The sequence below is a fragment of the Sander lucioperca genome, chromosome 11, assembly GCF_008315115.2.
Source record: "Sander lucioperca isolate FBNREF2018 chromosome 11, SLUC_FBN_1.2, whole genome shotgun sequence".
Lineage (NCBI taxonomy): Eukaryota > Metazoa > Chordata > Actinopteri > Perciformes > Percidae > Sander > Sander lucioperca.
In genome coordinates, this window is record NC_050183.1 from 19,283,910 (window position 1) to 19,303,419 (window position 19,510).

Below are 19,510 nucleotides of genomic sequence, written 5' to 3' on the forward strand. Positions count from 1 at the left end.
TGTTGTTGTTTTTAGCTTAAAATAATAATAAGTAAAGGTAGATAAGAATAATTAGAAAATAGGAAGACTCCGCCGTTACGTAAAAGATCTGAATACTTCTTCCACCACTGGCTAGTAAAGGCTGTTTGTAGGACAAATTGTAATAAGATGTTTTACTTTTAATATAATCGCTGTAAGAGGAATTACTTTGTTGTATTGTAGCAGGTACATTTTCCCATTTTATTTTTGAATTAAGTTACATTTTAAAGTATTTAAAGAAATGTTTTGATTCATTAGTTCCGAGGTGGATTTAGTTTCTGCTGACGGTTTCAATGTAACACACCCTGCGCATGCGCACTTGTGCATGTGTAGTGGCAATGCACGGACATTTGAGTAGTCGAGTTTGCTGCTCTAGCTAAACTTTGTGTAATTAAAATGTTAGTTGTGTTTTATTCTATAGAACACGGTGGGACTTTTCATATGTAAAACAATTGGAATATTGTGAGTCTAAACTCCAAATGTTAACGTGTCAGTGTGTTAGCTTGACTAACTAGCGTTTTGTTTGCTAGCTAACATTAGCTAACGTTTAGCTACGTTACGAAGTAGAGCAACGTTGTTATCTAATTTACGTCCAATAATCTGTATTCAACGGACCCTAAATAATTAAACAGTTTGCGAGTTGTCGCACAATCTGATACATGTATGTATGTAGCGATTTTTAAAATGCATGATCTCTCTGCCACTCTAAGACAAATGTAACATTTGCTTAAAATCTAAGACCCTTAACGTTAATTCGTTTTAACCATATCCTGCTGTATTTGTTGACTTGTAACGTTACAATAATGTGACTGCAGTTCTGTAAACGCAGAATGGACAGAGACTTGTTGCGGCAGTGTCTGACATATCATGGACAATCATTGTTCAACAAACTGAAATGTGAACAAATAGAAAACCCAGACTTCCAAGCTGTGGTGTCCGACCTGTGCAAGGCCACGTGTGAAAGGTAGGCTATTTCAGCAAGTTACGTTTTGTTTTTAAATCCCTTGTCCATCTAATTTTTTGTTTTATATTTGTTTTTCATTTGTATTATCGTATATGGAGCTCGATTGTTGGTCTCATTTAGGGCTGCAACTTAACACTTTTTTTAATGAATGTGTAAATCAATAAACTGTCTAAAAATAGTGAAAAGTGCTTGTCACAATTTTCTACAGTCCAAGATCACGACTTAGGCAGTTTTATAAATGAGGCCCATAGGTCTCCATTTTAAGGATGTTTTATTAGTAATAGATAGTGTAATTGTCTCCGGTGTGGGCAATTTGACTTTTTTTGGTTGTTGCAGCCTGTGGATCCAGAATAAAGATGTTTTCATATTGTAAATTTGATGGCCTCATGAAAGGCCATGACCAAAAAGTTGTATCTCTAATAAACTTAGGTCGAGAATTCAGTTGCTTCTTTTGCCTGATTTCATCTTTCTATGTAGCTGTTTACCAAGTGGGCAGTACACAACACTTATGTGACAAAAGTTTATTTGCTGAAGAGCCTCTGCTGAACATGTGTTTTGTGTGCAGCAAGAGTGATGGGCAGGACAGCCCCCTTGTGGAGCAGTTCATTGCCAGGAAGGCTGACATCCTTTTCTGTCCAGCATGGAAGACCGCCACTCATCAAGAAGAGGAGCAGCATGAGGAGGAGGACGCTGCAGGTGTGTGTTGGTTTGACCACATCTTTCAGGCTCTTTCCAGACTAAACCGTCAAATCTAATTTGTTTTGTAAAGTGTGTCTGCCAACACTAAAACACTTGAACAATAGCAAAACAGTCTGAGTCTTTTTCCTCTTAAGTTGGCAAACAACATAACTTTGCATCATAGCCAACAACATTGAAGCCAATGAAGTTGCTGTCAGATTTGTGTAGTGGAGTAAAAAGTACAGTATTTCTCTCTGAAATGTAGTGAAGTAGAAAGTGGCACGGTCCACCACTGGTGTTAAAGGGTAACTACCGTTTTTTTCAACCTGGACCGAGCTGCAATGTAACCTAATGGGGCAACTGTGCAGCCTTGCTTTTTTTGTGCTACTGACAGGCTCAGATTGTTACTAAAAGTTTCTGACAACATTATCGATCTCAGGACGTGACTTTTTGTCTGAAGACAACGCTGTGGAGACTGGAACGCGAGACGAGAAAAAGGCGTTCAGGGGTGTTTCGGAGTAGGCTACAGCAATTATAGGCTCCTGTTATCTAAACGTTTGTTAGTGCCATCGCTCAATATTTAAATGATTTCGACAATGTGGATGAGGTCGTTATAGTTCGATGACCACCTGTATTAATTTGAGCCAAAGTACAGAGAGAGAGAGAGAAGCGGCGGCTGAAGGGCTGCGAGGCTCGGGATATTGGTAGTGCTCCCGTGGGACTGTGCCCAAATAATATGTTGTCAGGAGTGGGACCTGTTGCTGCCAGATGTCTGTGGTCTGGATGTGTCCAGTGATATACCTCGGACACAACGCTGTGTCACCACATCAGAGGATTCCCTCCTCTAATCAACAGTGCTGTGAGACAGGATCAAATACGAACCATCTTTTAGATAACACAAAACCATGGATGTATTATAGCCTATTAAAACACTGTGCGCAGCTGCAGCCTCTCTCTCTCTCTCTCTCTCTCTCTCTCTCTCTCTCTCTCTCTCTCTCTCTCTCTCTCTCTCTCTCCCTCTCCCTCCCTCCCTCCCTCCCTCCCCTGTATACTTCATCCATTGCCTATACTCTGGCTCAAATAAATACGGGCGGCCATCCACATTGTCAAAATCATTTAAATATTGAGCCATTGCATTGAAAATCTTTTAGATAACAGGAGCCTATGATTTTCTGTAGCCTACTCCGAAACAAAAGACCCTGAACGCCTTTTTCTCGTCTCGCGTTCCAGTCTTCACACCGCTGTCTTCGGACAAAAAGTCACGTCCTGAGATCAATAATGTTGTCAGAAACTTTTAGTAACAATCTGAGCCTGTCTGTAGCAAAAAAAAAAAACAACTTTTAGTGGACAAAAAGCAAGGCTGCACAATTTCCCCATTAGGTTACACTGCAGCTCAGTTCGTGTCGGCTCGTCATTGCAGTCTCGCTCAATACTGGACCAAATTCAAAGGTTTTTGGTCACATTAGTCTATTAGACACAAATGCATGGGGGAATGATGTCCAGGTTGAAAAAAATCGGTAGTTACCCTTTAAGTTTGTAAAAAGGTAAATAATTATTTGTGTGAATGATCTGCAGCCAAAATTCTTTTTTTCCCCTGTATTGTATATACATTTGTACCCTCAGGGACCTAATTCAACTGTTTAAAATATATATATATATATATATATATATATATATATATATATATATATATATATATATATATATATATATATATATAAATAAATTATCAAAGGAATTTAGCTTACGTTTTTATCTTTTGTTGTGTTTTATGTCATTGCCTGTGTTATACTGCGCAAAAGACATTTAGGAGCTTTTTCTGCTTCTGCCCATGGTTGTGCTTGTTAATTTGATATACAAGACTTGCAGATAAAGGGGGAAAATGAGCCCACAGTGAGATGTGACAGGAGCAAAAAACGCTCAGAAATGGCTTGGTGTAAGGAGGGTTAATGGGGATATACTCTGTCTAATATAATGAAATGCATCTTTATATGCGACATGTTTGATTCAGCTTTCTGCTTCTTCTTCCCCAGAGCCCTATGCCATCATGCCACCAGTGGAGTTATTTATGAAGGTGTCTTATGATGAAAGAAGAGCCATGCTGTACAGGGACTTGGAGAAAGGAGACCTTGTGGTGGGGAGGATCAACAACATTAGAGAATATGGCTTCTTTCTCACTCTCCTTTGCACTGCAGGAGGACTGAAGAGAGACATAGAAGACCTAGAGTTGTCGGTATGTCAACAAGCTAAATCAATTAAATGCACTTGAGCCATGTCATAAACCTTGTAACAGATCGAAACTAATGAGTCAAACATTGTAGATGCAGAAGACCTGGATTGTCAGTTGGCCAGCTATACCAGTAGTCACTCAGGAATTCACACTGCTGGTGGGGGTACATGTCATAGGAGCACTACACTGTATGTTGTTTATGGTCTCATTTATATTATTTATTGATTATTATATTGTGCACATATATTGTAGGTGGTCATCGTGGCTTGAGCAGAAGTGATAACCTATTTGTCTGCTTCACCTGTTCACCTGGTTTTTTTGGGCTTTGACAGAGGGGGGTGAGTCTGGGAACGAACACTTTCTGTTGACTGCCACACTAATGCACTTATTTTGACTCACAAAGTAACTTTACATTCGGTAACTGCAGTACTAGTTGTATTTTACGTATGGAGGAATAAATCATTGCAATACAATCTTGAGCGCGTCACAATGTTTATGCATCTCTGTGTTTAGTCCCTCACGGCAGCACTTTGTTGGACTGCTTACAGCCGCAACACGTGTCTCTAAGTGCACTGCACAGGTTGAGATCTTAAGTCACTTGCTTGACGTGTCAGCTCTGCATTCTGTGCTAGATTATAGATTAGTGTTGGGATGGCACTGTGGTTAAACTCTACAGCTTCCTCATTCTCGTAGATCAAGATTTCATTAAATGCTTCTGTGTAAGTGTCCCGAACCTTCATTACGTATCCAGAGTTGTGCTGCTCCTGAGTATTTCCATGAAGTTACTTTAGTGACTTCCTGTCGGACCACTCACCTGGTGCAATAATAAAAAACATCTGGAGACATATGTAAACTAGACATTTTTTTCCTTTCTACCATAAGGCTTTATGTCACATCAGAGAAATTCCATCCACTGGCAGCCATGATGATCCTCTGTCTTACTACCAGATCGGGGACTTCATCAGAGGTTAGTGTCTAAGTCGCTTTATCATAAACAATCAGCCATGTGCAGACTAGGACTGAGTACCGAATTCAATACTTTTTAGGCACTGACCGAATTGCCTCTAAAGTATCGAAAAATGCCTCGTCATTCAATCCCCAATTTCAATACTTAAGCAGTAAATCTCATCAGTCAGTGAGCCAATAAGATACCCAGCCCTAGTGCAGACTTCCTCTGACAGTCAGACTTAAGGTTTTTTCCCGTAAAGTTGTCATACAGGTTTAGGGGGAAAAGGGCTTCATATGACAGTGAGAAATATGTGGAGGTCGGCAATCACTAGTTGTTTAGTCCTTCCTCATAGTATTATAAACCACTGCAGTGATTTGGCTGATAAGCTTTCCAATTTGTATATCTCTCCCTCAAAGCTCCTGCCTGGGTTGTATTTCACAATTTTTAAATTACATGCCCCTTCTAATGCAAAAACAGAGCTGCTTTCACTGTCTTCCACTGTAAAATGCCAATATAGTTATAGGAAAAGTCCACTTCTAAACAGATCTACTAACTACTCTCCCCCAAAACCGTTTTTGCCATTTGCATTCTCACTGGCCAAGTGGCCATAGGGACTGGTAGGAGGGGTAAGGGAGTGATGTAAGCACGGCAGCGGTCTTTATAACGTTAAAATCAGAAAACAAATACACCAAAAGTATGAACTAAATACTAAATCTAATGTATATAGCATGTTTGTCATAATTTAAACAAGTCTCCCGAAGAGAAACGAGTAGGCTATCTCTTTCTCCCCCGCCTCTGCCTGCTGCGCCGTGACCATGTGTGTGTGTGACTGTGTGTGTGAGTGACGGCTGGCCTGCGAGTTTTGTTAAGCCCGCAGGGCACGCTTGTGGAGTTTAACTCCAAAAAGACAGTTCTCAACTCGGCATCAGTTTTAGCAAGACTGCCTATATTTGAAATCTAAACAATTGGTTTCTTGCCTAAAACGTTGTCCGAAGTGAATTTAGTGATGAATAAGCTGATGGCAAAAATGTTAAAATTGTCCCGTTGTTGGTCTGTCTCTACCGGAAACCCAACCCTCGTTGACCTAGGTTCCTTTGCTGAAAAGGGAAAAGAGAAAAGACCCTGCCCTGAAGTAGGAGCTGAAAGAGTTACAGGAACTGCGGCCAGAGGAACTTAAAAATCCTCAAATCGCTCCAGTTGGAACACGAGAAAAAAAGGGTTCTAGGAATTTTATGTTCTAGGAACTGCAAAAATCCCTGCGGTCGGAAAGCGGCTTATGTTTTTAGGGAAATGGCTACCATCAAACTGCCCACTAAAATCCATTTATTGTTGAAGTGTCATTCAAGTTATAGCTACCTATAAGTCGTTAGAACTTGCCTTTATTTCTTCTGAGCTTTTGCTGTTTTTGTTACTCCACAAGTTAAACAGAAAGAGTGTTCAACTAAATTCTGCATTTTCTTGTTCTATAGCTGCAGTGAAAGATATTGACCGTTACCAGGAGAAAATCACAGTTTCCCTCCACCAGGCCTCTCTTTTTCCCAACTTAGAGCACATCAAACTGGGTGTCTTTCCTCGGGAGGAGCTGCCCATACACTACAGGTACATGACATGACAAAACACTACAAAATACACTGAACTCTGAAAGACTTACCAAACTAAATAAACTAACACTTAGTTGAACAAAATGTACCTAATCTCTCTGTTGGTGGTACTAACTATTTCACCATGTCATGCTGTACTTCAGATGATTCTGGCAATACAGATCCGCTGCATTCAGGACTAATGCTCATGTAAACATTTTCTTTTTGAGCTATGTAGACGCTTTGTGATCACCAGAGAAGATAAATCAGCCTTTTAAGCACAGCTAATTGTGGCCTGAATTGCTATAACTGTAATAATTTGTGTTTAGTGTTTTCTCTTGTCTTGTCTAACGATTCTTTTCTTAGTCGTAGCGTTCGTGCAGCTGCAGACTCCAGTGAGACCTATGAGTGTATACTAAAGAGTTGCCATGGTTACCACAACCCATCTGTCGTGGACTACCTGCTGGAGAAGGTGGGGGTTAGTGACGCCCACCCACCATCAATGATGAGAGGACTACAAACGTAAACATTGTTTTTTTTTTTTAAACAAATTGAGTATTTTAATATACAGTATAGAGTACCATATTTTGTTTGATTGTTGGATTGTATTTTGAGCAGCAACTGATGCTTTGAGAGTGTCTCTGGTTAACTTGGTTTGTCTGACTTGCTTTTTTGAAAATGAGAATTACAAAGAAGTAGTTATATAATTATTTATTTACTTACAGTTTATTTAAGTGTTACTTATCTCTTGTTACCAATAAGGTGTGTCACGATTCTCCAAATCCACAATTTGATTTGACTCTGATGTTAAGGTCAAGATTTGATTACATTTTCGATTTATATTTCTTTTCAGCAGTAACAGCATTTATTTATTTTTTTTATTCTTTTTTGGGGGGCTTTTCCCTTTATTTGGTAGTGACAGGAAAGGTGGGAGAGAGATGGGGCATGACACGCAGCAAAGGGCCGCAGGTCGGATTCGAACCCGGGCCGCTGCAGGACTCAGCCCCACCAATGCCACTTTAAAAACTACTAGATGACAGAAGGGTACTTTTCTCAAAATAAGTGCAATTGAATGTACCATTAGTTTAACAAGGTGTACATGAACGCACCATGAAGTCCCATTGGAACACATGCTTTACCTACGTTGTGTGTTTACTTCACTCACTCAGGGGGAAGTCAAAATGTTATCGCACCGGTGACTTCAGGAAAGCAGGAGCGTTTTCCAGTTCTGTCGTTTGTCCTTTATCTTCGACTCCGGCAGTGGCCATGGTGTCTGGAAAAGAGCAGCTGCAGGCTACTGGTTGTCTTAACGTTACCCTGTGTCTTTAGCTGCATGGTACCAGTCTATAAGCTACGCCGTGTCTGTTTGTATCTTTTTATGGACGTGCGCAGGTAGGCAGGGGTGGAGAGAAAAAAACACTGGGAGGAAACGCCGATCGTGCATTTGATTTCTATAGTCGAAATCGAAAGCTCATTTCGACCGAGTTTCGATTTAAAATCAAAATTGTGTCGGCCCTGTTACCAAATGTTAAGGCACGTTGCGTAATGTGAAAAGTATTGTATGTAAGTAAGTAATGGTAAGGATACTTAAGGCCTGGAAAACTATAAGAAGAACAACACCTTTATCCTATTCTAATTAATGTATAGATGTCTTTGGTTCATGTGACGTTGCGGGTCAGTTGGCAACTAATGGAACCCTCTATAATCAAAACCTTCTGAGTGTTTACATATAAGGGGACTTTTCTTTCCAAATAAAAACGATTAGCCTCCTAGGTTGGTAGGTACAATAAATAGTGGTACTTTATAGGAAAAGGAAGCCTACAATGTTGAGAGACGACATCTTTGAGGGTCAATAGAGTTCTTACTTGTGCCTCTTTTCTCCACAGTAAACTTTTTCAAGAGGAGGATTTTGCCTCTGCAATCAGGAAGAAACAGTCTGCATCATGGGCCTTGAAGTGGTAATGCTTAAATGTTTCATTGGTCTCCCATTGTTATTACAGTATCACAACATCTTCTTTTATATAGTCTTTCATCCTTTTCATTCCATTCTTCTGACTTGATGTCTGTGAAGTGTTGCTATCTTCGTTTAAAATATAGTTATGAGGAGACGGTAGTTTGTCTTTAGCTCGACTTTATTCCCACATGTCGTAACTTAACACACGTGCATCTGTTCATTTGACTTCCTGTATTATCGTACATATGCGTGCGTCCTGATGTATGCTCAATCACGGATCGTAACAGGTTTACGTGACAATCTTAATATAAACCCATTTACCAATCCGTCTTTGTCATTGTTGTTTTAGTGTCCGTGCAGGTGTGGACCACTTCAAACATGGTCGTCATGTGGAAGCCATGAACGAATACAACAAAGCTTTGCATATCGACACTAATAATGTAGAAGCACTGGTGGCACGTGGAGCTCTGTAAGTTGATTATTATTTTAAGTCATGCAACCTACTGTGGATGTTATAATACTGTAAAACTCTGGTTTGGTGTCACGATTTCCAGTAATTACCAGTCTTACATGGGCCTACATCCTGAATTCACATTCATGCATTGTATACCCATACTTAAGAGCTTCACAAGAAATCTACAACTCTACATTTTTATTTAATGTTTTAATTAGTTGCAGTGATTGTTTAAAAGAAATAGTTGATATATTTTTTATTTTAAATTGAAAAAAGTTGGCAGCACTGACAAACATTGCTTAAGAAATTTTATATATCAAATAATTTGGATGAAAACACCACACCTGTCTGTTGCAATAAAAGCTGTCTTTGGCTTGGTGCCTGCTCAGTATAATTTTATAAGCCCATGCCATTTATGTCTTTAAACCCTGATAAAGCGTGATGATATAACAGAAAGGGAACTCCTTGAATTGCATAATGGATAAATGATCCAGAAAATTGCTGTAACGTTAACATTTGCTTGTATTTATTTACATAATTGTCTATTTTATGTATTTACACTGTAACTTAGACATTATAATCCCTCCTGTATGCATTAGTAATGTGTTAAAACAATCTAGTTAGTAATATAATTGAACAGTCATTAAAAACGTTGTTATACTTCCTGCAGATAGAATGATTGGATTCTCCTTTTTAGATGTTTTTTGTTCTTACTGTGTGCTTCCCTCATTGGGTATTCACAGGTATGCTAACAAAGGCAGCATCATGAAGGCTATAACAGACTTTGAATTGGCCCTGGTGAGCTGTCCAGATCACCGCAACGCCAAGAAGTACCTCTGCCAGACGCTGGTGGAGAGAGGAAAGCAGTAAGCAGTGCTACCTTTTGCTTCCATTATAGTTCAGAGGTGTAAGACATTTTAATTGAATACTGCTAAAATAGATTAAAAGGAAAACAATCAAGCCATTTTAATGCATTGCTATGGACCGCTCAGTAGCAAATTTTTCACAAGGTATCTTTTCTGGTTGTTTTGGTGAATAAAAAAATGCTATATTTTATTTCCAGCTCTAGTTTGCATACTAGTTTGAAAAGACCAGAATCAATGAGAGATATGCTTAATTGTTAGCTAAGGTTGTTATAACTCATCCCACACACATTTTCTTTTTTCTTTGGAAATGGATCTTCAAGGGAGTTAATTTCCTGCAACACAAAGTTATGTGCGTTTTGCTTTCTACTCATGATGTTTAGTTTAGTTTATTTCAATCAATCATCAATCACATCAATACACACATCACTTACATAACAAATGGTAAAAAAACAACCAAAAAACAAGGTGTCATCTTAACTCATTTATGATCAATACTGATCGAAAAGGTGTAGGTTGAAGCATTTGCTTATTACGCCTACCCTTTTTACATTCTATTTTGTTATTATTATTATTATTATTATTATTATTATTATTTTTTAATTCTTAGGTCCCTCAGGATATTATACAAAAATGTATTATCATTAGGGCTGTCAATCGATTAAAAAAATTAATCTGATTAATTACATACTCTCTGTACTCTGTGATTAATTAATCCAAATTAATCGCATACATCATTTTTGCCCGGTGCCTTAACCGATACTTTTTAAGAAAGTTAAAAGGAAAAAAAAAGAAGGGTACTAAACAACAGTCGGCAGCATTAAAGAAGGCTTGTTTATTACTAAGGCCATATGGTCAAAATGAAATGATTTAATAATAATGTTAATAAATAACTAACAATAACTTATTTCACTAGTAAATTGCTGTTGAATGAGAAAAACAACTACCAGATGGGAAAAGGGCCTTTAACAACAACTTCGAATGCACCATGAGGCTGTAGGTTACCAGTTTCATTGAACATTCTGTGTTTTTCCGACAATAGCAGCGGCACATTGCGTCCTGGTGTTGAATCCTCTACAGTGAAACACAGTCAAACTTTACACCGTTTAGCGTTAGCTGTCAGCATTGTAACCATGTTTAATCCAGCTACTAGCTAGCGGTAGGCTAACGTTAGCTGCTGCGATGTTTCTGTTTCCTGTAACGTCTGTTTCAGAGCATCAGAGAGAAGCACAGACATATCAGTGGCAACGAAATGAGGCGCCAAAATCCGCGTTGCTATTCGGTCTGGTAGATGCAGGTCATGAAGGCACCTGTGCCATATTAGCACCGGATTCCGGTACCCAACCCTATTCATGAAGAAGAGTTTTATAAGTAAATGTTCCAATTAATGATCCAGGCAGCACATTCTCGTCTCCCTCCTTCATTTTACAGTCGAATGGTGGCTAGAACGGCTCTGGGTCAAAGTTCAATATGGAATGGTTATTTTTTTTCTCAGATTAATTAATCAAAATTAACGCGTTATTTTGACAGCCCTATTATCATTGGTTTCTGTATTCTATATACATATTATCACCCATATGCACAGAAAAAAAAATAAACAAAACAAAATACATTCCCATTTATATACACATTGCCATTCATGCCTCACTTTTATATTTGTTAATCATCCTACTTTTTAGTATTTTTTTAAATCTTTGTAATGTGTAACACATTTTTACTTCCTCATCTAAAAGATTCCACAAGTCTACGCCTTTTGCTGATATACATCTTTGTTTTACATTCTAATCTTTATCTTTGTGAACATCCACATTCCCCTCAGTTCATACTTGCTCTTTCTAATCTGAAACTGCTTCTGGATAGAAAGCCTTACATCGACGTGTTCCTTGAATTAAGCTGAATCACATGATATAGGCCCCGCTCATTTCCGCTAAGAAGTTTTTTCGCAATATTGCGCAATGGGCAAAACCAACTTTTTCGACCTTGTCCTAGGCCATGCGACCGATCTGTACGAAACCTGATGGACCTGACCAAAAGTTATAAAAAATTTTTTGCTACGTTAAAGAATGCCCGTTTGACGACCAAAATAATTTTCCTAGCTAGCTACCACACACATATCATATCATATCTCGGCCTAATTAAATGTTATCAACAAAGAACTTGAGATCATTGTTCAACATCCCACTACAATGCTCTGTACCAAATCTGCCAAAGATCGGCCATTAGGGGGCGCTTTAATCAACGTTTATTTCTTTTGGCCAATAACTCAATGCATTTAAATGGGAAATTTGCAATTGCAATATCTCTGCCAGACTAAATGCTATCCACACGAAACTTGTGATGCTTGTTCGGCATGCCGCTCTGAAGCTCTGTACCAAATTTGGTAAAGATCGGCCATTAGAGGGTGCTATAGTCAACGTAGACCAGTTTGGGCCCTTTTACTCCTTCTGAGGTCGAGCATATACAGTGAGGAAAATAAGTATTTGAACACCCTGCTATTTTGCAAGTTCTCCCACTTAGAAATCATGGAGGGGTCTGAAATTGTCATCGTAGGTGCATGTCCACTGTGAGAGACATAATCTAAAAAAAAAAAAATCCAGAAATCCAATGTATGATTTTTTTAACTATTTATTTGTATGATACAGCTGCAAATAAGTATTTGAACACCTGAGAAAATCAATGTTAATATTTGGTACAGTAGCCTTTGTTTGCAATTACAGAGGTCAAACGTTTCCTGTAGTTTTTCACCAGGTTTGCACACACTGCAGGAGGGATTTTGGCCCACTCCTCCACACAGATCTTCTCTAGATCAGTCAGGTTTCTGGGCTGTCGCTGAGAAACACGGAGTTTGAGCTCCCTCCAAAGATTCTCTATTGGGTTTAGGTCTGGAGACTGGCTAGGCCACGCCAGAACCTTGATATGCTTCTTACAGAGCCACTCCTTGGTTATCCTGGCTGTGTGCTTCGGGTCATTGTCATGTTGGAAGACCCAGCCTCGACCCATCTTTCAATGCTCTAACTGAGGGAAGGAGGTTGTTCCCCAAAATCTCGCAATACATGGCCCCGGTCATCCTCTCCTTAATACAGTGCAGTCGCCCTGTCCCATGTGCAGAAAACCCCCCCCAAAGCATGATGCTACCACCCCCATGCTTCACAGTAGGGATGGTGTTCTTGGGATGGTACTCATCATTCTTCTTCCTCCAAACACGGTTAGTGGAATTATGACCAAAAAGTTCTATTTTGGTCTCATCTGACCACATGACTTTCTCCCATGACTCCTCTGGATCATCCAAATGGTCATTGGCAAACTTAAGACGGGCCTTGACATGTGCTGGTTTAAGCAGGGGAACCTTCCGTGCCATGCATGATTTCAAACCATGACGTCTTAGTGTATTACCAACAGTAACCTTGGAAACGGTGGTCCCAGCTCTTTTCAGGTCATTGACCAGCTCCTCCCGTGTAGTTCTGGGCTGATTTCTCACCTTTCTTAGGATCATTGAGACCCCACGAGGTGAGATCTTGCATGGAGCCCCAGTCCGAGGGAGACTGACAGTCATGTTTAGCTTCTTCCATTTTCTAATGATTGCTCCAACAGTGGACGTTTTTTCACCAAGCTGCTTGGCAATTTCCCCGTAGCCCTTTCCAGCCTTGTGGAGGTGTACAATTTTGTCTCTAGTGTCTTTGGACAGCTCTTTGGTCTTGGCCATGTTAGTAGTTGGATTCTTACTGATTGTATGGGGTGGACAGGTGTCTTTATGCAGCTAACGACCTCAAACAGGTGCATCTAATTTAGGATAATAAATGGAGTGGAGGTGGACATTTTAAAGGCAGACTAACAGGTCTTTGAGGGTCAGAATTCTAGCTGATAGACAGGTGTTCAAATACTTATTTGCAGCTGTATCATACAAATAAATAGTTAAAAAATCATACATTGTGATTTCTGGATTTTTTTTTTTAGATTATGTCTCTCACAGTGGACATGCACCTACGATGACAATTTCAGACCCCTCCATGATTTCTAAGTGGGAGAACTTGCAAAATAGCAGGGTGTTCAAATACTTATTTTCCTCACTGTAGGTCATATACGACGCCAAATGTCACTTCTGATTCATAACTTAATAACTTTATAATTATAACTAGTAGAAACATACAGTCGTTTGGAGCTAAAAGCAAACAGTCGCCCTGTTCTGCTGATGTCTTTGTTGTCTTCATTTACATGAAACTTAGAATGTGTGGTCTACATGTGATGTTGCGTCAGCCAGTACCCCCTGGGCAAGGAGCGAGGGCCCGTCATCGCTGCTTGCAGCTTTAATTTGCGTTGTTTTGGCTTCCACCAAGTCTCTGAATTTAAGTGTGTGTGAATTTATAAATAATCTGTTCGTTCCTTTATATTTCTAAAAAAAAATAATTCAGAAACACTTTTGTGTAATGAATGAATGGATTTGCAAGTTTTCCACACAACAGTGAATGGCAAAACTAATCGCTTAGTCAGTACAGAGGCATATTAGATCGGTTTGACTATCCTTTTTTATGCCACTGCTGCATTTAACTGCAATTGGGTAGTCGAGCAGCAAGGCAGCCAGTCATTTAAAGTAACTTGAGGTTAAAATACTTTCTTGACTTTAGCTGATGTTGTCAGGCAGTGTTTACTCCCAGGCCTTGCAACAAGCTCCATCAATCTTTATTTATGTTGAGTAGAAAACCTGAGTTCAGTGCCAGGGCTGTGCTTCAACTCCATCTTGGAGAATGAGGAAGTTTTGTTGCAGCCCAAAACAAGAACCTGTAGTTCTTGTATGTTTAGGGGACAGCACATATTTTTGTGCTCAGCCAACATTGAATAAACTTCACAAAAGAATGACACAAATGCTGTTTTGGAACAGACGTGGAACAGATTATCAACCGGTCTGGTTTGTTCTCATAATTTAAAAGAGGCCAACAGGAACTCTCCTGTTACGGGAATATTGTTAACAAATGTTACTGAAAAACGTGCGTAACCTACTCAGAGGTCCACTATGTGTGTTGTGTATGTGTGTCCAGGCTTGAAGAACAGGAGAAACTAGTAACAGCAGAGGGGTTGTACAGGAGAGCTCTATCCCTAGATGACTCGAACCCTGAGGCGCAGGAGGCCCTGCACAAGATCACAGACACTATACAGGTGAGTGGGCCCCCACACAAAGTTGGCAGGTATGCACAATGTGTACTTTTGGCTTAACTATCAAAGCACAAGGCAACAACAATGGGCGTATCAAACCTTTAAGTCTACATATGAATGTTGTGTTAACTGTGACTTCAGAAAAACTAAACAGGTGAAGCAAATAAATAAAGACCACTTAGCATATTTGTGTTTCTTTGTGACAAAGATGTTTGATCCAGTCTTTGTTTCATGAAGCGCTTAAAATTAATATTTTTGTATTAGCAGTCACCAACTCTGCTGCTCTACGGAGCGTTTTAGCATCTTTCAGCTCACTGTTTTGGGGTTTCTGGCCCTCAAGGTTTCTGTTTAGGTTCAGTCTTACCGAGCTCATCAGTGTCCTTTTAAGCTGCAGCTGGAAGCTCTAAAAACCCAAATGTACACTACCTGTTCAAATGACACACAAAATTCATGACTAGCTGACATGACTCTGCTGCCCCCAAGTGGGCCAAAAATCAGTTAGTGTCATAGAAATTTACAGTGGAGGAAATTGTCCTTGTTCTCTTAAAAATCACAGTCACTGGTGTGATCAATCAAGTCTTTTATGTCCTGCTGCATGAACGGGTGGCATCTGAATGCAGTCCTCTCAGACATTCAGAATATTTTGTCTTAAATATCTTCAAGTAAAACAAAGGTACAAATGCTAAACTCATGACAATGTTGTTTGAGTCTGGCAATACAATATACATTTCCTGAGGCCTTCCAGCAATCACAAGTCATGTTAATGTAGTTCACAATACCCTTTGATATAGAAGAAACTGCCCCCCCCCCCATTCTGTCTCCTAACCATTTGTATGGAAAACATGACCCTTTGATCAAATGAAACTTTGACTCTTCTGTCTCTCAGCTAAAATCCCTCGGAATAATGTAATAAGCTACAGTTACAGCAGAGACATGTTTGAATTTTACAATCAAGTGTATGCAGCAGACTCACAACTTCATTGTTGTGGCTTTTAAGATGACGTTACAATAAAAAAGTGCCTCTTGTGGCTATTAAACCTGACCAGACCTGTACGTTTACACATAGACTTACATGTGTTTGATACAGGCAGTGTGGGTGTAACATTTTGCAGCTAAATCAAGCAAATCAAGGTCCATCTGCTGCAGTGGTTGCATGGCCTGTCAAACTGGTTCCCTGTTTGCCACTCTACACTCTCTTTGTCTCTGTGTTAAACAGGAAGGATTGAATAAACTAGCTTAATGTTAGTTAAATATTTATATCAAAACATGAAACGTGCTCTGCGTGTTTATATTCAGTATCACACAGATGCAAACTGGTTAGGGTTTCCCTTTACAAAATTGTAAATCAATTTTATTTTATCCAACATCAAAACATATTTTGGCCTGTAAATGATTTTTGTAAGTTTTGTTTTTGTACAGAATATTAAATCTACACTTCACTTATTTCTGTAACCACCTATTACTAGTAAGGTACAGCCAACACAATAACAACGTTGTCTTACTTATATTATCTGAACAAAAAAAAGCTTTTCCACAGCAAAGGTTTTTGACTTGTCATCGTAGGAAGAGCACAGGTGTTACAAATAACATTAACAAGAGCTCTGTTCTCTTGATGACCCGGTCAGCCATGGTCACCACCACTAATAAGAAAATTGCTATGTACCAATCCCATACTACATACTAAATGTATACGTTCAATACAAATGTTTCTGGTGTTCTGCTCTGAACAATATCCTTACACACTGTGGATTTTGTGCATAAATGCATCCATGTTCCCGACACTGTTGATTTGTAATACTGATGAAGTGTTTTGGTGTGTGTGTGTGTGTGTCTGCGACCCTGGGACTCTGCCCGTTGACCCTCCAACTGCCATTGGCTTTGTCCACCTGCCTTGCGGGGGTGAAAATATAAAAACTGCACAATGACGACGACTCCTTCCCTGGACACTTGCCGTGTCCCTGGTCCAAATACGGTAACATTGAATCCTTCTCTGTCTCAATGGGGAACAAATGCTGTTTGTTTTCTCTGCATATCTCTGCCTGTACCTCTGTCCATAATCTGCTTCTCTACCGTTCTCGTTCTCTTGGATCACACCACTTTTTCTGTGGTAAATATCGGACTCTCCATATATTTCTCGATCATTCTGTCATCTGTTGTATTGTGACGTTCTTATGTCCTTCTCAAAACCTTTAACTTCCCTCTTACTCCCCATACTTTTGGCCCCAACACGAATGGCTGACTAAATGAATGAATGGTTGAATAACCGCTCGATTTCGGGGTCTCTGTTGCATCTCTTGGGTCATTGCGTGTTTAAATGTCTCTATGGACTTTTGCCTGCCATTGTCATGTCTTCCCTACCCTTGCCTGGCGACTGTAAAGAAATCGATTCGCCTGAGAGAAGAAGCGCTGGCTAAGGAGCAGAAAGCTACGAGCAGCCAGACCAGCGCTGAGAAATTGCGTAAGATCTTAAAAGAGGATAAGAGGTGAGTTTGCTCTGATCTTTTAAAGGTGTGGCAGGTAAATATGCTGCAGATGAAAGCATGTAAGTCATTTCATAACTTTAAAGCATCCGCTGTTTTATTAGAATACAATGTTCAGTCAATTCTTTCTTTTTTTTTTTTTTTTAACAGGATGAAGAAAAAACGGAAGAGATCAGCCTCTTCCTCTTCGTCATCCTCCACTTTTTCCAGGAACTCCTCTCCTTCTTCATCGTCTTCCTCCTCTCGCAGAAGGGCCAAAAAAAAGAAAAAGAAGAGGAGGAGGTCTGAGCGGGGAAGTAAGCGACATCGCAGGATCTCCTCAGTGAGGAGTGAGGAGGGTAAGAGCGAGAAAGACCGGAAGGAGAAAGAGGAGGACGAGGTGGAGTGGTATCCTGCTCCTCCTAACACCTCCGCCACTTTTCTCAACCAGAAGGGAGGCCCGAGGTTTGGAGAGAGGGAGGAGGAGGAGGTAGTGGAGAAGGATGCTGAAGATAGACGGATCTCTCAACTGTATTCTTTGTCTGCAGCTTCAGAGGACGGAGAGTCAGACTCCTCACGCAGAGACAGGAAGAGAGGGGACAGAGAGGAGAGCAGGACAAGGAAAAGGAAAAATACTCTGAGCAGAAGCCCCGAAAGAGAGGAGAGGGGGAGCAGGAGTAGAGAAAGGGAGAATAAGAGCAGGGATAGAGGGAAGGAGGATTACAGGAAAGACGGGAGAGGCAGTGACTCCAAGAGGAGAAGTAGTTTAGACGAAAACAGAAAGCGAAAAGTATCTTGCTCGTCAGCTGAGTCTGAGTATTCACGGAAGTCCAGTTTAAAATCTGAGTATTTAGGGAACTCTGGTTCTGCATCCAAACACGTGGAGAGTAGAATGAGACATGACTCTTCCAGGTGGAACTCCTTCGATGGTGGTAGGTATGAAAACAAAGGGTGGGAGGAAATTCGGGAGCTAGAAGAGGCAAAGAGAGACTGTAGAAAGGGGAAAGTAGAGGATGAAAGGTCAGATGCAGGAAAGAGTAAAAACTCAGAAGGTGCTGGAAATCATAAACAGAGTAGTTTGACCTCAGTTCCTGTCGAAAGGCCTAAAAAAGACCTCCCTTCTAACCTGTTGGATATTTTCAATCAGATTGCCCAGTTTGAGAAGGAGAAAGGAGTCGGGCCAAAATAATAACTCGAAACCAAAAGTCCAGAATGTGCCCAATACTAGTGAAACAAGACAATGTGAAATGGATGTTTGTTTGTTTCCAGGAAATCATTCGTTCTGGACAGTGCATCAAGCTTACACTGCTGAAGGAATGGCCAAATGTGTTGTTGATTGAATGTCCCCAGTTGTTTAGTGTTAGAGAAACCTTTGAGTGATTTTACTTTCAAATGTCTTAGTCCTTATGGTGGATTTAAGGCTTGTGAGCAAATGTAGTAATTGCTGGATAATAGCTGGTCAAAATGTATTGAAGTTTTCATAACAAAATACTTTCCAAAACAACGTGATAAGAGAGAATAACAATTTCCACTTATTGTATCTTCTGAGAAATAACTAAATGCAAGAACATCATGACTAAAAATATTACATCTGAAGTCAATATTTGGTCATCTTTGGTAATTTCTCCTTTTAAGAGTTGGGAGAGATGTTTGTGTACATTTTTGATAGATATATAATTTCTGTTATGACATACAGCACGTCTGACATCACATCAGTTTGCTTCAGGCTTTAATTATGTGTTGTGTTATGGTTATGTGTTCATCTTAAGTTGAGACTTGTATCTGTTAAAAAAGACACTGCCTTACGTTTACTGCCTTGTGCCATATTGTGCATTCTTTCTGTGGCTTGTTAAAATCCCAAACAACCTGACTGTTAGTGTTAGTACCACAGCGGTACTTTTTCAAGCTTTACGCAATGCAAATGTTCCAGTTGTATCCCAACATATTTCTCTCCTGCAGTAAAACAATCTCAACTGAATCAATAAAGCATTTAAAATGTCAAAACTACATGCCAGGTTATGCTAGTCTTCTTCACTTAACTAATATCACATATTTACTAAGTTAATATAACCCTGTATTTGTGTTTATGCTACTAGTGCCGAGTACAGGAGGCTGCAGTGAAATCAAATTTAAAATTGAAAGTGTTATACTGAGAATTTTTCAAAAACTTAAGTCATTTTCTACCTCACAAGACCACAAACAACGTAAAGAGA

General features: G+C 39.7%; 1 protein-coding gene across 5 annotated transcripts; it reads left to right on the plus strand.

The window, feature by feature from the left end:
• Positions 1-315: 315 nt before the first annotated feature.
• ttc14 (tetratricopeptide repeat domain 14) lies at positions 316-19,304 on the plus strand. 5 transcript variants are annotated; one of them, XM_036007593.1, is made up of 13 exons: positions 319-480; positions 834-982; positions 1,548-1,678; positions 3,694-3,893; positions 4,773-4,857; positions 6,309-6,438; positions 6,786-6,941; positions 8,306-8,377; positions 8,723-8,842; positions 9,571-9,693; positions 14,724-14,841; positions 17,218-17,321; positions 17,469-19,304. In XM_036007593.1, the coding sequence occupies exons 2-13, from the start codon at positions 849-851 to the stop codon at positions 18,484-18,486; spliced, it is 2,391 nt and encodes a 796-aa protein (XP_035863486.1). In that variant the 5' UTR covers positions 319-480; positions 834-848; the 3' UTR covers positions 18,487-19,304. The 5 variants fall into 5 exon arrangements, with proteins under 5 accessions (XP_035863489.1, XP_035863488.1, XP_035863486.1 ...); XM_036007594.1 differs by having other exon boundaries at positions 848-982; XM_036007596.1 differs by having other exon boundaries at positions 316-982; positions 17,240-17,321; positions 17,469-17,724.
• The last annotated feature ends 206 nt before the right edge of the window (positions 19,305-19,510 follow it).